Below are 18481 nucleotides of genomic sequence, written 5' to 3'. Positions count from 1 at the left end.
AATGTGTAGAACGTTTATTTAGGACCTTTCTTCGAATTATTTTTGAAAGAATCTTATCTGTACAGAATGTTATACAGGTGCCTAAGACTTTTGTACAGTACTGTACATTCCTATGGTGATGTGTCCTATAATACAGCCTAATTTTGCATTTCCACGTCTTGTACGTTGTGTGGTCTAATTGCGTTGTGTCACAGCTGTTTGGAATTATGTTCAATATAATGGTAAAAATGAAATGATTTGAAGTGTAGGGAAGAATAGGCGGCATGGATGGTGCAGTGGGTAGCACTGCCGGAGGTCCTGGGTTCGAATCCTGGTCGGCCTGTTCTCCCCGTGTTTGTGTGGGTTTCCTCCGGGTACTCTGGTTCCCTCCCACAGTCCAAAGACATGCAGGTTGGCTGATTGTGTGTGTGCCCTGTGATGGACTGGCGACCTGACCAGGGTGTATTCCTGCCTTTCGCCCAATGTATGCTGGGATAAGAGCGTCTGCCAAATGCCAATAATGTAATGTAATGTAATGGGATAGGCTCCAGCCCCCCTCCGACCCTGTTGAGGATAAGCGGGCTAAGATAATGGATGGATGGATGGAAGAATAAATGTCCTGCTTCAGTGTTCTAGGATACTCACCTAACACCTCAACCATACGGGAGTTTACTGATATGCTTTGGTGACAATGAACAGTTTCCACATCACATACATAGGTAAAAATGTCTGTTACCCAATCAGGGACAGGAACCTGCATGTGGGGTATAAAGCTTGTAACCACCAAACACTTCTTTGTAACTGCCCTGCCTTGCTTTTACTTGGTATGTTTCATACTGTAATCAAGACTATTTTGCTGTATTAATGAATTATTATTGAACTGAATTTTACTTCACAAAGGACTACATTCCATGGATGGATTTCTTTGCCGTCCTAATCAAATTGTACCATTGATCTCATCCACTATAATAACATCCGGTTTGCCGTCTACCGTGATCCGTGTGAACACAAAAAAAACGCAGAAAAAGACCACCATAGTTCCTTTGGATAATAATGTATGGGAGAGGAGGTGAAGTGATTATAAATATTGTTCTGATGATAAATATGAAGGTTTCTGGAGTTTGAAGAGACTGTATATTTATACAGCTTCCTGGCTGTGATGACCCTAATGTTCAAATGTGTAGAATGTACAGTATATTCCATGCCCTGGCCTTTTCACCAAAGAATGATTCACTTATTCATTTTAACTTCCATTAAAATGCTTGATTGGCTACAATTGACATGATAAATGAATGATTGTGTAATATGTAATAATTTCCAATAATTGTTTTTTAATTATTTTTACGGAAATGTCTGTAACAAGGATCTTATTGCCCTGAGCGAAAACTTGAGGGTGAAAACGTTAATAAATACTGAGTATATGGAGCACTTTTTCATTTTAATAGTGACATTATGGTCAGTGTAAGAAAGGTAATCAAAGTTTTACTGCATTTCTGGACATTTTTACATTGTCCTTTGTTGTAATGTTCTGTCAGTGTTCTGTGTACAATTTCATTATCTCTCAATTCTTTTCAAATCCAGTTGCTCTTCAGCCATCATTTACAGACCCTACAATAAACAGAGTTGGGCTTGGAACATGGTTTGGATTGATGGTATTATCTGGATTAATGGCACTGTGCGTTTCCGGTAAGAATATACATTTTTCATTTTACAATATTGTAAAATATGTTTCACATTCATGTTCTTACTTTCAGTGATTGGCTGCAAATGGCAAATGTCCAGTGGGATATATTGCAGCATTATGAAATAGTGCATACCTTGCCTTAAATAAGTATGTTTATGATATACAATTGACTTGGTCAGCGTTACAAATAGGCAAGATTTCCTCATGTGGGATCCCCCCGGTCCTCATCCGTGCACGAGCATTTTGTTTTGTGTGGTTTTTACTTTGTTTCTTTTTTTCCCAGTCAGAATTAACTTTAACTTCTCGCTAAAGTATGTGGAGATTACGGTTCAACCAGTACCTGATCGGCTTAATTTGATCTATACATTTTCCAGCAGATGGAGGGATTCTTAACATATGGCATGGGTAAATAGGATAGATAAGGTGAAGGTTTAGTGTAGGCATGGTAAGTTAAAGATTACTATGGTAGGCCTGGTATGGCAATTGAACGGTAATGCAAATTATGCATTATTTGAAATTTGTTAGTATAGTCCCTTAAAATTGGAAAATGTCAGAATCAGATTCAGTTTTTACTCTATCAATGCAGTCCTGTAGCAGAGTGCTTAATGTTTTGCATCATCTATTTTTTCAGTTTGTCGGGTGATTAAATTAAGAAATCTATTGGTAAAGATCTGGTTGTCTCGATGGATTGTATGAGTGGAATCCTGTATTTCTCATTAATATCCATCTGTTTCTCATGTTTATGCTTCTGCACATAACTGTTCCACTTGTCCCTATACAGCATGACCAAATGCACATCTGACCTAGTGATGTTAATTTGTGCCGCAGAAGGGCAAGACTGAGATGTGTCCACATGCTTTTGTAACCAGAAGTGTCAAACACCCTTATTTTCTGTGCTTACAGAACCTCTCTTTGTGGTTCTGTGGGTACAATTCGGCATCAATTTCCAATTACCATGCATTATGATCTTCATGCGTCATCATTTTTTTCTCGCATGGGGTAAGTTGCCCTTTTATAAAATAATTCATAACAAAAAATACCTACTACATGCAGGGCTAACAGGAAAGCCAAAACGTAGTCACGGTCACAGGCAAAAGTTTGATAACAAGTAGATAGTCCAAACAGGCAGATAAACAGAAACGAAACCCAAAGTCACAAACTGGGAATCCAAACAAAGTCCAAACACAGCGGGTCAAACACGAACAGAAGGAGAATCCAAAAGGCGGTGGTAGAGGTACACAAAACGGGTTGACGCACAGGCATATCAGACAGAGAATCAGCTGGAGAGAATGGCACGAGCACATTACAATCTGGCAGAGAACGAACAGAACAGACAGGTTTAAATAGACAGGTAATGAAGGGAAACGAGAAATAAGGTGTGCATGATAATCAAGAAGTGGGACACAGGTGCCATGAATGAATGACATGAATGAACAGACTACAGAAAGCACAGAGGGAAACGAAAGGCGAAACACTGGGGACTTGGACAGAAACACGAATATAGAAAACACAGATCATGACACATGGCACTGGATTTGTCCATATGTAACGCCCTTCTTGGTCTCCAGAGCTTTTCTGGCATATTCTTGAAGAATACCAAAACTCTGTGTGTGCACAAGTTGATTGACTTCCATGGAAGACACTGCTAGAGTCTTGATTTCATTGGCTTATATTTGTTTACATTTTGATCACTATCTGTACATGAAAAGGGGACAGCTTTTTTAGTTTTTCTTCATCACAGATGTATGAAAGGTATCACAGTACGTGTTTTTTCAATTTATAACATGGTTTTTAATTCTTAGTCCATACATCTGTCAATGTAATTTTTTTAATTCAATGACGGACAGCAAAAATTTGTTAACTGCACTTATAAGTTGTTAAGGTCAATGAGCACAAACATGTTTGAGATTATAAACATTAAGAATATAAACCATAAACCTGGTGTATGGGAATTGGATAGATATTCTTAGTGTAACTGATGATCTCTCAGTAATAGAGGTGTTTTACTATATTTAACATGTAAAAGACATTTACACTCACCAAGCACTTTATTAGGAACATTTTTACTTTATTACACCTACTTATTCGTGCAATTATCTAATCAGCCAATTGTGTGGCAGCAGTGCAATCATGTAGATACAGGTCAGGAGCTTCAGTTAATTTTCACACCAACCATCAGTTTTGATCTAAGTGATTTTGAATGATTGTTGGTGGCAGACAGGGTGGTTTGAGTAACTGCTGATCTCCTCTGATTTTCACATACACTGGTCTCTAGAGTTTGCAAAGAATGGTGCAAAAAACTTTTAAAAATCCAGTGAGCAGCAGTTCCGCAGACAGAAACTTGTTAATGAGAGATGTGAGAGGAGAATGGCCAGACTGTCAAAGCTGACAGGAAGGAGACAGTAACACAAATACGCACACATTAGAACAGTGGTAGAAGAGCATCTCTGAACACACAACGCATCATAACATTAAATGGATAGTCTACAGCAGTAGAAGTCGAAAAAATAAGTCTTATAAATACCTAATAATGTGTTCACTGAGTGTATATCCTAAAGCAAAGGGATTCACCAGCATCAGTTAAGAACAACACATCTTTATTGTGTTCCTTTCTGTTTTTCAGTGTTGATTCCAGTGAAAATTATTCTGCTTACTGTCTTTGGATTTGTTTTTTTTGTGCAGGAAGTATATGGATGTAAGTATAACTTGCTACATTGTACTGATGAAGGGCTTTTTAAATTTGTAATGAGGATGTTGAATCCATAAAATTTGCAGTGCCGTTTGTGTATGGTGGCTTATGATATTCCCACCCCTGCACTATGGAGGCTGCTGGTGATGTCACTGACTGCTGTTTTAGGGTTTTTCTTCACAGCTCTTATGATTCATCTTGTCATGAATTGCTGATATTCTGAGTGCAGGATTTCTTTGGTTTTCTTTCAGATGTGCATCAGAAAGTCTTCCTTCTGCCTTCGGTCATTCTTGATATTGCATTTAGCTTTGTAATTCTGGGCATCATTTTGGAAAACGAGAAAGGTATGGAATTTAGTTTGTGTTGATATATTTAATAATTTTTGCTCCTGTTGATTAAGCTTAGTCTGCACGTTTTCATAAAGAGACTTCTCACCCCCATTATTACATTATTATTCAACATAAGCAGACTGTAGGCCTGGTCTTCAAACCCCCATGCCCCAGTGCAGTGACGAGGACACTGTGCTGTAGGAGACGCCATCTTTCAGATAAGACGTTAAACCGAGGTCCTGACTCACTGGGGTCATTAGAGATCCCATGACACACTTTGCAAAGAGTAGGCGGTTCCTCTTTGTCCTGGTTAAATTCCAAACCCTGGTTTTTATTCAACCTGCCACCTAATCACCCCTGATTTAATTGGCCAAAAATTTGCCCTCTCCCTCTCCACCTCAGCTGTTGTGTGGTGAGCATTCTGGCACAAAATGGCTGCCATTGCATCACCCGGGTGGAGCTGCACACTGGTGGGGGTTGAGACCAGTTCCCCTTTATCACTGTAAAGTGCTTTGAGTGTGAGAAAAGAGCTATATAAATATACCAACCTACCTACCTAGCTACCTACCCAACCACCTACCTACCTATCGACCTTCCTTCCTGATAAATCCTCTGCTTTCTCCCTGTCTAAATAATGGAAAAATAGGGCAGAAAAAGTGTAAAAATAAAATGCTTTGTTCACTACTTTAATGAGCTGATATGTGTGTTACTGCAGAACTCCCTGTATGGATGTGTTTCTATGCGTTCCTCCACGTCCTGACTGCCACAGCGGCCTTTCAGCACAACACTGATGATTATGATGATGATGTTGAATGGGGTACAGTATCATTTGATAAATGCCTTTTTATCATTGATTGTGGAGCTTGATAGACTTTGGACTGGTTTTGATTCCTATTTTATCCACATAAACAACCAATTTGAATTATCTGTCATTGTTTTTATAATAATTTTTCTGTATCAGGAGTAACTGTACGACTAGTAAAAACCAGGATAGAGTGACATTATTAAAAATGACAACTACATTTTACAAATCAGTGTACATAATGAATCATTTTTATTCAAGTAAATAAACGTACTTAAGAAACCGATTTCATCTGAAAATCAAGCATTATCTCTTTACTTAACTTGCATACTCAAACTGTCCTCCTTGCTTTTCAGATGTAGCTCATATCTTAGTGTACGTGTTTGGTTCTACTTTAAGTGTCATTAATTCAGTTGCTCTAGCAACAGAAGTGTTTCTGAAAGCAGGTGAGTACAGTAAAAACATTTTGCATCTCAATGAAAACATCTGTGGTGATTGTCCCCTTGGTGATGTGAGAAGTGTGTGGATACAGTGGCTTCAGAAAGTATTGTTGGCATGCCAAACAACTACAACACAGTACAACAGGAGGGACTGTCTTGGGATAAACAAGCTTTGGTTTTGTATTTTGTCCATAAATTGTCTGTCTGTAACATTATGTTTTTTTTAAGGCAGATGACCTTCATCTTTAGACTTAAGCCTGATTTATACTTCTGCGTCGAATCTACGCAGAGGCTAAGACACGTAGTTACATTTCTGGGGAGGTGCGCATCAGGCTACGCCGTGGGCTATGGTGTAGGGAACGTAGATACGTGTAGAAGTATAAATCAGGCTTTAGATAAAGAATAATATTATTTTCTTAATTGTAATCTAGTTGTGAGTTGTGGCAACAGGTTGCACTGCTAATCAATTGATAACTGATATCTTGGATAATAATTAACAAATTAAATAAAACGCATGCATTTTACATGTTGGATATGTGAGGGGTTTAACTGATGCGCTCATTTTTGGTATTGAGAGTGGTGAATGTTAAATGAGGGTGTTAGCCGTTAAAACCGTTGGATTTGGAAAACTTATTTTATTTAAACTTCACTCCCTGACACGAAAGTGTTAGAAATTATTGTAAATGTGACCGTCTCTGAGAAATGTGTTGTACTTGTGCTGACTCTGGAAATCACAAGGCTGAACTGTGGGATTCTCTGTAAGGTTTTTATTATGTATGTCTTTACAGAGAAAGGGGAGCGAACTGTGGAAGATTTTTGGTTGATCGTCTTGCCTTTTGAATCTTTATTTTTGGCCTGTTGGGTTAGTTTACAGATGTATGCATACTGTAAGTATCCTTTGGAAATATTGCTAACATTTGGTACACTTCATATTTGTCCAATATTTCTCAGATATTACTCAATATTACTAATATTGCTTCAAATTGAAGAGAACATCTTGCATGTGTTAATGCAATATTGTCATTTTGTGCTATATGTTGACCATTTTTGTCACTTTGGATTGTAGATCAGCAGGAAAGAGAAGAGTAAGTACAAACTACTTGTAATAAATTCACTTGCCTCAATTATGAGTGCATTAATTTGGTATACATCATTTTAAGCATATTCTTTGATGTTGTTTTTGGTTATTACAATATTTCAGAATAGACCATGTGAAAAGCTTCATTTTTCAAATGTTTTAGTTGATGAAGTATATTCTTAGATGTTAAATATAAAATCAAGATATAGTATAAACCCTTCTAAATTAGGGGAATTGTGTCTGAATCTTTAATTTGCTTTCACTGTTTGTTGCAGTATTGTCATTTGATTTTTACTTAGAATACATAGATTGCTGTGCATTGCCCAGTGCTGCCGAAGACGAGTCCAATCTCCAGCATCATCTCGGCATGATCAGGTGTCAGAGACCGAGCGGGATCTGGGGTGGGGGGGGGTACGAGCTCAATCTGGGCCATGAATGGATCTCTCAAGATCCCAAACAAACCTAAAAATCAGCCAGGCAGTTAACTGATTTAAAGGTACAATAGGTAATTTCAGACTTCTAACGGAGAGGAATCGCAGCAACAAACACACTGAAACCACAACACTGTTTATCCCAACACTGTTTATCTCTGTGAATGGGCTGACGTTGAAACGCCATTGGCTGTGGTAATTAGAACCAATTTTCAACCAATGAGCTTGAATTATTGTACAGCTATACAATGTTTTGGTTTTTGGAGTGCCGGCCCGTCAACTGCATATTTTGAAAAACACAGGCAGAGGGTGAGTCAACATGTCAGTGAGCCTTTTTCAATGATAGGAAGGGATTTACAGTGGTCTTGTAGCAATGCTTTAACACAAATCTTACCTATTGTACCTTTTCAAATGTAATTAATATGGTTGGAAATGACTTGAACAAAGATTTCTGCACGAGTGCAGAATTAATGTTCTGAAGTATCTTCTGTGGTCAAAGATTGTCCAATATACTCACCCATCTCACAAGCACAGCAGAAGACTCTTATCCTTGCAAAACCATGGTGTATAAAGTCCTGAAAACAGAGGAATGAATACTTATTCTTTTGGAAATAAATTTTAAATTTGAGAAATCTGCTTGGTATAGATTCTATTGAACCACTAACAGTTGAATATTTTCCACATTTCAGGATAAAAAAATAAGAAAATCTCAATACTAAAATCTGATATTTATTTTTATACAGTATGTGTATGTGTGTATATATGTATGTGTATATAAGCACTTCATTGGGTATTTGTTTGAATAATTATTTAGACATGTTTTATGCTGCTGTAGCCTATCCACTTAAAGGTTGTGTGTTCAGAGATCCTCTTCTGCATACCACTGTTGTAATGTGTGCTTATTTGTGTTACTGTTACCTTCCTGTCAGCTTCCTCTGACATCTCTCATTAACTAGGCATTTCTGCCCACAGAACTGCTGCTCACTGGTTTTTTGTTTTTCCATTCTCTCGAGTAAACTCTAGAGACTGTTGATCAGCAGTTACAGAAATACTTGAACCAACCCGTCTGGCACCAACAATCATGCCACGGTCAAAATCACTGAGATCACATTTTTCCACATTCTGATAGTTGATGTGAACATTAACTGAAGCTCCTGACCTCTATCTGCATGAGCGTATGCATTGCACTGCTGCCACTTGATTGGCTCATTATAAACTCACTGAGCACTTTATTAGGAAAAGTTTTACTTTATTACACCTACTTATTCATGCGATTATCTAATCAGCCAATTGTGTGGCAGCAGTGCAATGCATGTAATCATGTAGATACGGGTCAGGAGCTTCAGTTAATGTTCACATCTACCATCAGAATGAGGAAAAAATGACTTTGACCATGGAATGATGTTGGCAGACAGGGTGGTTTGAGTATCACAGAAACTCCTGGGATTTTCACACACACTAGTGTCTAGAGTTTGCAACGAATGGTGCAAAAAACTTAAAAAATCCAGTGAGCAGCAGTTCTGCAGACAGTAATGTCTTGTTAATGAGAGACATCAGAGGAGAATGGCCAGACTGGTCAAAGCTGGCAGGAAGGTGACAGTTACGCAAATAACCTCACATTACAACAGTGGTATGCAGAAGAGCATCTCTGAACATACAACGCATCATAATGCTAAGTGGACAGGCTACAGCAGTAGAAGTAAAAAAAAACAAATACCAAATACCTAATAAAATTTGATATAAACATTATAATTATCATTATAGTTCATTATGTTATTATACACACGGTAAAGTAATTCATGGTTTCAAATGAAAAAAGAAATTAGAATTCTGCGACACTAACCCAAATTAAAATCCATGCGTCTGCAATTCTTCAAATATTCAGATGTTCCAACTCATCCTTTCAAGTGCACATTTAGGTTTCAAACTTGTTCTTGTTCAGAAGTTTCAGGTATAATTTCAATATTGTTCCTCTTTTGTAGACACGACAAGCAGAACCAGTAGAGATGAACCTTCTCTCCACCTGAGCAGAGTACAGCACAAAGGCAGGAGGTATTTATCTGTGAGCCAGTCTGTCCACCAGGGGGCATTGCTGCAGTCCTGAAGATTCTAGTGTAGAAACACATCAAATAAGTTACATTTGCTCATCATTCTTGGAAATATGTTACCCAGGCCAGTTGCTATGGTTCCATACAGTAGTGTAGGTAAGCTTAATTTAATCATCGAGTATTTTTGGAACGGAATGGAGTGTAGCTGGATCAAGGGTGAAAAAACAAGATCTACCAGGCCTGGATCTTTTAAGCAAGACAATGATCCAAAGCAAATTTCAAAATCAACCAAGAAATGGTCGACTGACTGAAACATTTAGTTAACTGACCATGAAAATGCTCTCGACTTAAACCCAATTGACAGATTCTGTGGTCAAACATCCCCCAATAAACTCACCCATCTCATAACACACTGTAGAAGACTCTGTCATGTTATCCTTGGTAGCCATGGTGTATAAAATACCTAAAAGGTGTGAATATTTATAGCACCAAATGGAGTTACATGAGAGTACGTTCAGTACCCATGATATTTAATTTGTATAGGCTTGTTCATCTTCAAGGGTATTAATAATATTGTGGTGCTCTGTATATTATACACACAGCATGATTCCTGTGACGGGGTGTTTCCTTTTAGTTGGTAAATGGTTGTCATTTATATAGCGCCTTTATCCAAAGCGCTGTACAATTGATGCTTCTCATTCACACACACACACACACACACACACACACACACACACACACACACACACACACACACACACACACTCACACTCACACTCACACTCACACTCACACACTCACTTCGACACAGCCCGGGCGGGGGATCGACCCAGCAACCCTCCGACTGCCAGACGACTGCTCTTACTCCCTGAACCATGTCGCCCCATAATGTCGTCCCTTAATTCCAAATTAAGTAATTGTTGAATATGTTATTATTATGTGTGCACAGAAACATTGAGTGTTAAATGAACTCTGAGGATATTTTTATTGTGTGGCCTCATATAAGCCAGTTAGAGTTCATTATCACTGAATATTTAACTGTTCAGCGCACTGATCAGACTTAACTCTCACCCACCACGGCTGGGATGAGTTCACACCACGCTCACATGCTTCATCCTGTTTATCACATAACCTTGTCATCTGTGTTATTGTTTTAGAAATGTTTTTTTTATCTCTGTGGTTTTTCAGGGAATATGAAGATGGTCTCAGTGACGTGTAAAGGATCCTTTGTTGTCGACACAAGGACACAGTCTAAAGGCCAGATTATGTGCACCCACAATGCACTTTGCAGTATTGTTCTTTGCTAATTGGTACACTGAATTATGACACCCTTCATCTGTAAATATCAGTTCTCCCTTTGCTAATACTGCTCCATGCTGAAAACATGTTCCTACTTTGTTTGAAATCAGGATGTTTGTTTCTCAAGAACATTTCTCTCACATTCTGGTGAAAGCCTAGCTAGCGAACATAGCTTTAGTTAATGCTGTGAAAATGTTACATATTTGGCCATTTTTGTTGAATTCAATGGCACTTTATTTTCTTTATTCTTTATTTAGGAGACGCAGTGCATTATGACACTGCGGTGTCAATGCGTTTGTTACCTGCTTGTTTTCCTGAGTGTGGCAACTAACGGTGCTGAGGGTGCTACAGCACTCCTTGGTGAGCTCATGGCAAAATGCTTTGTATGAGAATGACCTTATAATATTGTAATTAAATTCATTAAAACACTTTACATAATGTTACTGTTGTTATTGACATAGACATTGTATGTTTTCGGAATATTGGGGACATCATTTTCTTTACACTTCATAATTTAATAATACTGTTTCTTGCGTAAAATTCCGCTATGACTAACTTGAAATGACCAGCTACCAGGTGTTTCAAAACCTAGCTTGAGCTGGTCAAACCATGTTGAGTATGGAGCTGGTCTGAACAATCGACTGTAGAAAAATCTGGACCGAGTGCCTGTTACCTCACCCACTGACTATCCGTGGGCTTGGGAAGAGTGTTTGGAAGCAACAGAAGTCAAGTTTACCTGTCTAAACTGGTCAATCAGCTACCAGCAGTTTCAAAACCTAGCTTGAGCTGTTTTTCAGCAGGGAGAGCTAATGCATGCCATAGGCTACAGAGGATAAGTTGGCTAAACTTCACATTTCCTGTTGGTGCATTTCCTGTTAGAGAAGATCAGATAGTATCAAAATGGCTCGAAAACTTATTTTGACATAAAAGGAGCACGACTGAAGATGACCCAGGAAAGTAACTGGACTCCCGCTATTGCCTGGTACCAGCACCGGCGCCGAGATGGTATGAGGTAATGTTACCTACACTCAGCAACACCCACAGTAGCCCTATAGGGTAATGAGGAGTCTAACGTGACAACACCCACAGTAGCCCTATAGGGTAATGAGGAGTCTAACGTGACAACACCCACAGTAGCCCTATAGGGTAATGAGGAGTCTAACGTGACAACACCCACAGTAGCCCTATAGGGTAATGAGGAGTCTAATGTGACAACACCCACAGTAGCCCTATAGGGTAATGAGGAGTCTAATGTTACCTACACTCAGTGAGCACTTTATTAGGCATTTGTTACACTTTATTAGGTTATTTGTGTTACTGTCAGCTTCCACCAGTCCGGCCCTTCATTAACAACACGTTTCTTCCCACAGAACTGCTGCTCACTGGGTGTTTTTTTGTTTTACACAACATTCCCTGCAAACTAGAGATTGTTGTGCATTAAAAACCCAAGAGATCATCAGTTTCTGAGATACCCTGTCTGGTGACTACAATCATTTCACGGTCAAAGTCACGAAAATCACATTTCTTCCCCATTCTGACATTTGGTCTGGCAACATTTTGTGGCAGAGAGTGATAGCGTTGTGTGTTTTTCTTGTGTGAAAGCAGTGTCTTTGGATAAATGTAGCACATTCTATTAATCAGTTAAATTTTGCTATATATAATTTGTGTATAAATTACGTTTGCTTGAATATCAATTTGTATTATTCCCTCCACAAACCAGCGCACTTTGTATGCAGAGAACCCCCATAGGTAAGGTCAAGCTCAAACACATTCAAATCAGATAAATAACAATCCCCTGATGTGCAGCATATGAAATATATTGATATACAGTACACATGTACATTGGGCTCCAGCATTATTGCCACCCCCGATAAAGCTTAACAAAAGGTTTTTGTAAACCAAAATACAATACTTATTGACTGAAGCTTTATTTTCCAACGTGCGTAAAATAGTATGTTTTATTAATGATTCAGTGGAATCAATGGAAATATCACATTTTTCAAATCAAAAAATATTTAAGGAAACAAATGACTGACTGAAACAGAAAACAGACTAAGTGACACAGTGCAGGGGTGGAGACGCAGTGTGGGGGGGGAGACACAGTGCGGGGGGGGGGGGGACGTAGTGCGGGGGGGGGGGGGGGGGGGTGCAACTCCAAAGCAACTTACTAAGCAGATGACAATGCCCCCTGTAGCTATGCGGGCTTAGGGCCTTGCTCAAGGGCCCAACAGCTGTGCGGATCTTATTGTGGCTTCACCGGGATTAGAACCACCGACCTTGCGTGTCCCAGTCATTTACTTTAACCAATGGCCGACTCGAATGACCAAGTTGATAACCCCTTCCAGAGTCTGAGGGAGATCTTTGAAACTCATCTTGAACATGCTCAGAAAGTCCAAAACAAGTCACAGAAGGCTTTACGGCCGAAATCAGAGGCGTGTGCCAAAGTCCGAAATCTAACGGCATAGTCTGAGACAAATTAAACAAATCACTGACTGACTGAAACAGAAAACAGACTACGGTGGTCAGAGAGGCAAAAACGCTAAGGACTTAGATAGGAAATGGAGAACAGAGAAACACAGATGGCAAAATGGCACGGACGTCAGAACAAAATTAAAACTCACAGTGTTGGTGTGATACAACTCTTTTGGTTTAAGATACATGGTATCAGGTTAAACCTTGCTCTTTCATGCTACCCAAACAAATTCTCATGCAAAATTTAAAAAGCGCAACTGAACACAAAGCTGCAACTTGTATCACCTTGCAGGGCAAAGTTAGATTGTCTCATAAACATTAGAGAGAGCCTGTTGATTGTGATCCTCACACAAATTTTGTCCAGACTTTTGTCGACCTAGTGATGAATATCAAGATGAGAGTTTTCTATTGGTTTCTGTTGTTCTGCACTACCATCAGGACTGAAGGTAAATTGTCTTTTCTTAGTAGTACAGTGTTTAATAACTGGTGTTTTAACTGGGTTTTTTTTAATATGTACTGTGAGCTCCATATTGTTTGGGGTTTTTTTATTTATTTGGTGCACATTATTAGTATTACACAATTTTAGATTAGGGAGCAAACATTTCACGTGGTTAAAGTGAAACTTTTACCAACCTACCTACTGTACATACATACATACAAACGCTGCAGTGGTGTATACAAAGGCCTTTTACATACTCTATGAAAGGAACACATTCAACTACGCAATTAGCAAAGCAAGGGGTGTTTCTCGTCGCCCAAATTTTCTATCGGGATGCAAGCACGGCACAATGCCATACATTCCGTTAGAGTCACCTAATGTAAATACTGTTCAACAAACTACAAATGAAATAACAATCATTTCCTTTGTGAACTGCTTTGAGAACTGACTACAGAAACATTTGAGTGGCATTTGGCTGAACTGGTGCCGGCATATAAACACTTAATCACCATTTATTAAAAAAGAATCCATGACCAGATTAGCCGAGGCTGCCACCTTGTGGCAGTGTGGGACCTCCGCTAGAAGCTTGAGCTTGCCTATGTCCCAAATCTGCACTGTTGCTTGTGTTTCTTGAGTAGAGTATGCCTAGCGAGACAAATCGTAAACTATAGGAGAGCAAAATCATAGATGAGATATTTAAATGGTGTCTATTCTTGCGGGGAATGGTGTTATTCATGAAATACTTGTTTCTTAACTAAAACTTGACACCAAATGTTTTGTAGGTTTTTGCACGTACTCTGACGGATTTTCAAAGTGATCTGTTCTGGTCTCAGGTCTTCTTGTCAGTGCGAGGTCCTGCGATGCCACTACTTGTCCAGCTGGGGGCGTCTGTGACGTTGCCCTGCTCTGTGGATACCCCAATACCTCTGCATGAGCTGGAGGTGCAGTGGATGAGGGATTCTGGAAGCCTGGTGCATCTGTTCCTGGAAGGAGAGAGTCGGCCAGAATCACAGAGCCCAGCGTACAGCGGCAGGGCCGAGTTTTTCACTGAAGAAATCTCCAAAGGAAACTTCTCTCTGCTGCTTAGGAATGTACCCACCGAAGACAAAGGAATGTACAAGTGTGTAGTTCACACTGAACGCGAGTCAATGAAACAAATGTGACAATAGATACTTGGTAAGTTTCCAAATCCAGTTTAACGCCACTTTTTTGTTTTTACATATAGACAGTCTGAAAAGGTACTCTCTTTACTGCATCAAAGTTGTTAAATTAGCCATTTTCTTAGTTTAGAGGCACAACGGCGTAAGAAGGTAAAATATTAAAATCAAATTAAAATGAAAAAGTTACTTGTGTTTTTCAGAGTGGCTGGTGGTGACTGGTGCAGACGTGCCTGTATTTGCATATGCTGGTGAAGATGTGATTCTGAACTGCTCAGTGGACACCCATGTTCCTCTCGGAGAGTTAGAAGTAGAGTGGATGAAGACAAATGAAGAAATCCAGGTGCTGCTGTTTATGGAGGGGCGGTACAGACCGGAGTCACAGCCTGAGAGATTCAGAGGGCGTGCTGAGTTCTTCAGTGAGGAGATTCCCAAAGGCAACTTCTCAATGAAACTGAGGGATGTAAAAACTGAAGACAGAGGGGAATTCATGTGCATAGTCCATACAGACAATGCAACGGCATACGTACAAAAACTGGGTATGTACAACAAAGCAAGTAGACAGACTGATGGCTACTCTTACACACAATTTCACTTCAAATAAAATTTTCCAGAAAAGGGGAAAACGGAGAATGTAGTGTATTAATAGTGAATCAAGCATTTGAAAACATATATATAACATGTATATATATTTGGTATGACACAATTAAAATGTAATTTTGTGGAGATTACTCCATTATGTTTGCAGAGCATGAATAGAAGACACATCAGCTGCCCCTGCTGATCCAGGTTATCTGGCTCAAAATTCATTTACAGGATATTGCCAAAAGTAATAGTTTTGAAGAGCAAACTAACTTTGGAGGGTAATAGATTGAGAAAAGAGAGAAATAATGTAAAATATGTTTGCGCATGGGTGGTGGTGCAGTGGGTAGCACTGCCGCCTCACAGCTAGGAGGTCCTGGGTTCGAATCCCTGTGTGGAGTTTGCATGTTCTCCCCGTGTTCATGTGGGTTTCCTCCCACAGTCCAAAGACCTGCAGGTTAGGCTGATTGGAGAGTCTGTTCAGAATAAGATGATGGTTGGATGTATATTTGTTTGCCTTATAAAAGTAAAAGCATATAAACATATCTCACCTATCTCTTCCCATGGCTTTTCTTATCATTCTTACGCTGATGACACCCAACTCTTTATTTCCTTCCCCCCCGACACCCAAGTCACCACACAGATCTCTGCCTGCTTGGCTGATATCTCTGCGTGGATGACTTCCCACCACCTGAAGCTCAACCTTGCCAAAACTGAGCTTCTCTACATCCCTGCTAAGTCCTTTCCGTCAATCGACCTCTCACTGACTGTTGAGGACTTTGTAGTTTCCTCCTCCCGTACGGCAAAGAATCTTGGGGTAACTCTTGATAAGTGCCTCACCCTGGCTCCACAAGTATCCTCCACTGCCAGAACCTGCAGGTTCTTTCTGTATAATAAACGCCGTATCCGTCATCTCCTGACGGAGAAAGCCACCCAGCTCCTAGTCCAGGCGCTCGTCATTTCCCGCCTGGATTACTGCAACTCCCTCCTAGCCGGTCTCCCAGCGTGTGCCATCAAGCCCCTCCAGCTGGTCCAGAATGCTGCAGCCCGCCTGATCACCAGTCAGCCCAGGTCGGCTCATGTCACCCCGCTTCTCATTGGCCTCCACTGGCGTCCTATTGCCGCACACATCTGTTTCAAGGCCCTAGTGTTGGCATTTCAGGCTGCTAAGGGGACTGCCCCACCTTACATACAATCCTTGATCACTCCCTACTCCCCAGCTAGACCACTCCGGTCTGCCAGCTCTGGTCGCCTTATGGTTCCCTCTCTACGTGCACCTGGCGGTCGAGCTGCACGTTCACGCCTGTTTTCCATTCTGGTTCCTCAGTGGTGGAATGACTTGCCTACCACTGTCAGGACAGCAGAATCCCTCCCCCTATTTTGACGCAGACTCAAAACCCACCTTTTCAAACTCTACCTTAGTCCTCCCTCCTGATTTCCCCCGCCCCTCCTTTCTGATATCCCTATCCTTGTCTAACCCCCCCAAAAAAAAAAAAAAAAACTTGCACTTATGATGACGACTATGTTTAGAACAACAGTCCCTGTGTGTTTTCCTAGTTCTGGATGTGATGCTTTGACTTATGGTAGAACCTATGCACTTGTAAGTCGCTTTGGATTAAAAGCGTCTGCCAAATGACAAAAATGTAAAATGTAAAATGTAAAAGCATATAAACATATCTTGTGCACAATAATCCATTTGCATGGCTGCATTTATTTAACTACAGCCAGGTGTACAGTACTTCTGTGCAGTAACCAATATGGAAATACTTCTTTCTTTCATAGTGAACCTGAACCTGTATCAGCTCAAAAAACTCTGACTTTTTCACATTAGTAGTGCTTTAAAGCGAAATGCATGGGAGTGAATTGGGAGCTGGGCGAACCTGTTCTGCCAGTTCTACTAGGTATTTCTGTTCCGCCTCAGACTCACTGAAATCTCTGTCCCAGGTTTCCCCGCCTTACACATGTGCATCCTGGTTTTATCCACGGCTGCTGCAGTGCTTGCAGTGTTAAGCTGTGTTCCTGCTGTTTGGGGTATAATGCAGTGTTAAGCTGTGTTCCTGCTGTTTGGGGTATAATGCAGTGTTAAGCTGTGTTCCTGCTGTTTGGGGTATAATGCAGTGTTAGGCTGTGTTCCTGCTGTTTGGGGTATAATGCAGTGTTAAGCTGTGTTCCTGCTGTTTGTGGTATAATGCAGTGTTAAGCTGTGTTCCTGCTGTTTGGGGTATAATGCAGTGTTAAGCTGTGTTCCTGCTGTTTGGGGTGTAATGCAGTGTTAAGCTGTGTTCCTGCTGTTTGGGGTATAATGCAGTGTTAAGCTGTGTTCCTGCTGTTTGGGGTATAATGCAGTGTTAAGCTGTGTTCCTGCTGTTTGGGGTATAATGCAGTGTTAAGCTGCGTTCCTGCTGTTTGGGGTATAATGCAGTGTTAAGCTGTGTTCCTGCTGTTTGGGGTATAATGCAGTGTTAAGCTGCGTTCCTGCTGTTTGGGGTATAATGCAGTGTTAAGCTGCGTTCCTGCTGTTTGGGGTATAATGCAGTGTTAAGCTGTGTTCCTGCTGTTTGGGGTATAATGCAGTGTTAAGCTGCGTTCCTGCTGTTTTGGGTATAATGCAGTGTTAAGCTGTGTTCCTGCTGTTTGGGGTATAATGCCGTGTTAAGCTGTGTTCCTGCTGTTTGGGGTATACTGCAGTGTTAAGCTGTGTTCCTGCTGTTTGGGGTATACTGCAGTGTTAAGCTGTGTTCCTGCTGTTTGGGGTATAATGCAGTGTTAAGCTGTGTTCCTGCTGTTTGGGGTATACTGCAGTGTTAAGCTGTGTTCCTGCTGTTTGGGGTATACTGCAGTGTTAAGCTGTGTTCCTGCTGTTTGGGGTATAATGCAGTGTTAAGCTGTGTTCTTGCTGTTTGGGGTATAATGCAGTGTTAAGCTGTGTTCCTGCTGTTTGGGGTATAATGCAGTGTTAAGCTGTGTTCCTGCTGTTTGGGGTAGAATGCAGTGTTAAGCTGTGTTCCTGCTGTTTGGGGTATAATGCAGTGTTAAGCCTTCAGCTACCACG

General features: G+C 40.4%; 1 protein-coding gene and 1 long non-coding RNA gene across 2 annotated transcripts; both read left to right on the top strand.

The window, feature by feature from the left end:
* Positions 1 to 5400: 5400 nt before the first annotated feature.
* On the top strand, positions 5401 to 11217 carry LOC133142390 (uncharacterized). Its single transcript, XR_009710181.1, has 5 exons — positions 5401 to 6810; positions 6990 to 7008; positions 7301 to 7376; positions 9415 to 9484; positions 10669 to 11217. It is a non-coding gene; the product is annotated as an uncharacterized LOC133142390 (long non-coding RNA).
* Positions 11218 to 14787: 3570 nt separating this feature from the next.
* LOC133142389 (uncharacterized) lies at positions 14788 to 17530 on the top strand. The gene is made up of 2 exons (XM_061263579.1): positions 14788 to 15386; positions 16062 to 17530. Exons 1-2 carry the CDS (start codon positions 15167 to 15169, stop codon positions 16811 to 16813), a joined length of 972 nt encoding a protein of 323 aa, XP_061119563.1. The 5' UTR covers positions 14788 to 15166; the 3' UTR covers positions 16814 to 17530.
* Positions 17531 to 18481: the final 951 nt, after the last annotated feature.

This window comes from Conger conger, chromosome 12 (genome assembly GCF_963514075.1).
Source record: "Conger conger chromosome 12, fConCon1.1, whole genome shotgun sequence".
NCBI classification, from domain to species: Eukaryota; Metazoa; Chordata; class Actinopteri; order Anguilliformes; family Congridae; genus Conger; species Conger conger.
This window is presented reverse-complemented; position numbering and strand designations above follow the sequence as displayed.

Coding starts and splice junctions, on each gene's coding strand:
- LOC133142389 (XM_061263579.1), top strand. CDS start 15,167: ATGAAGACAAATGAAGAAATCCAGGTGCTGCTGTTTATGGAGGGGCGG. Junction 15,387..16,061: donor GGCATACGTACAAAAACTGG/GTATGTACAACA, acceptor CCGACACCCAAG/TCACCACACAGATCTCTGCC.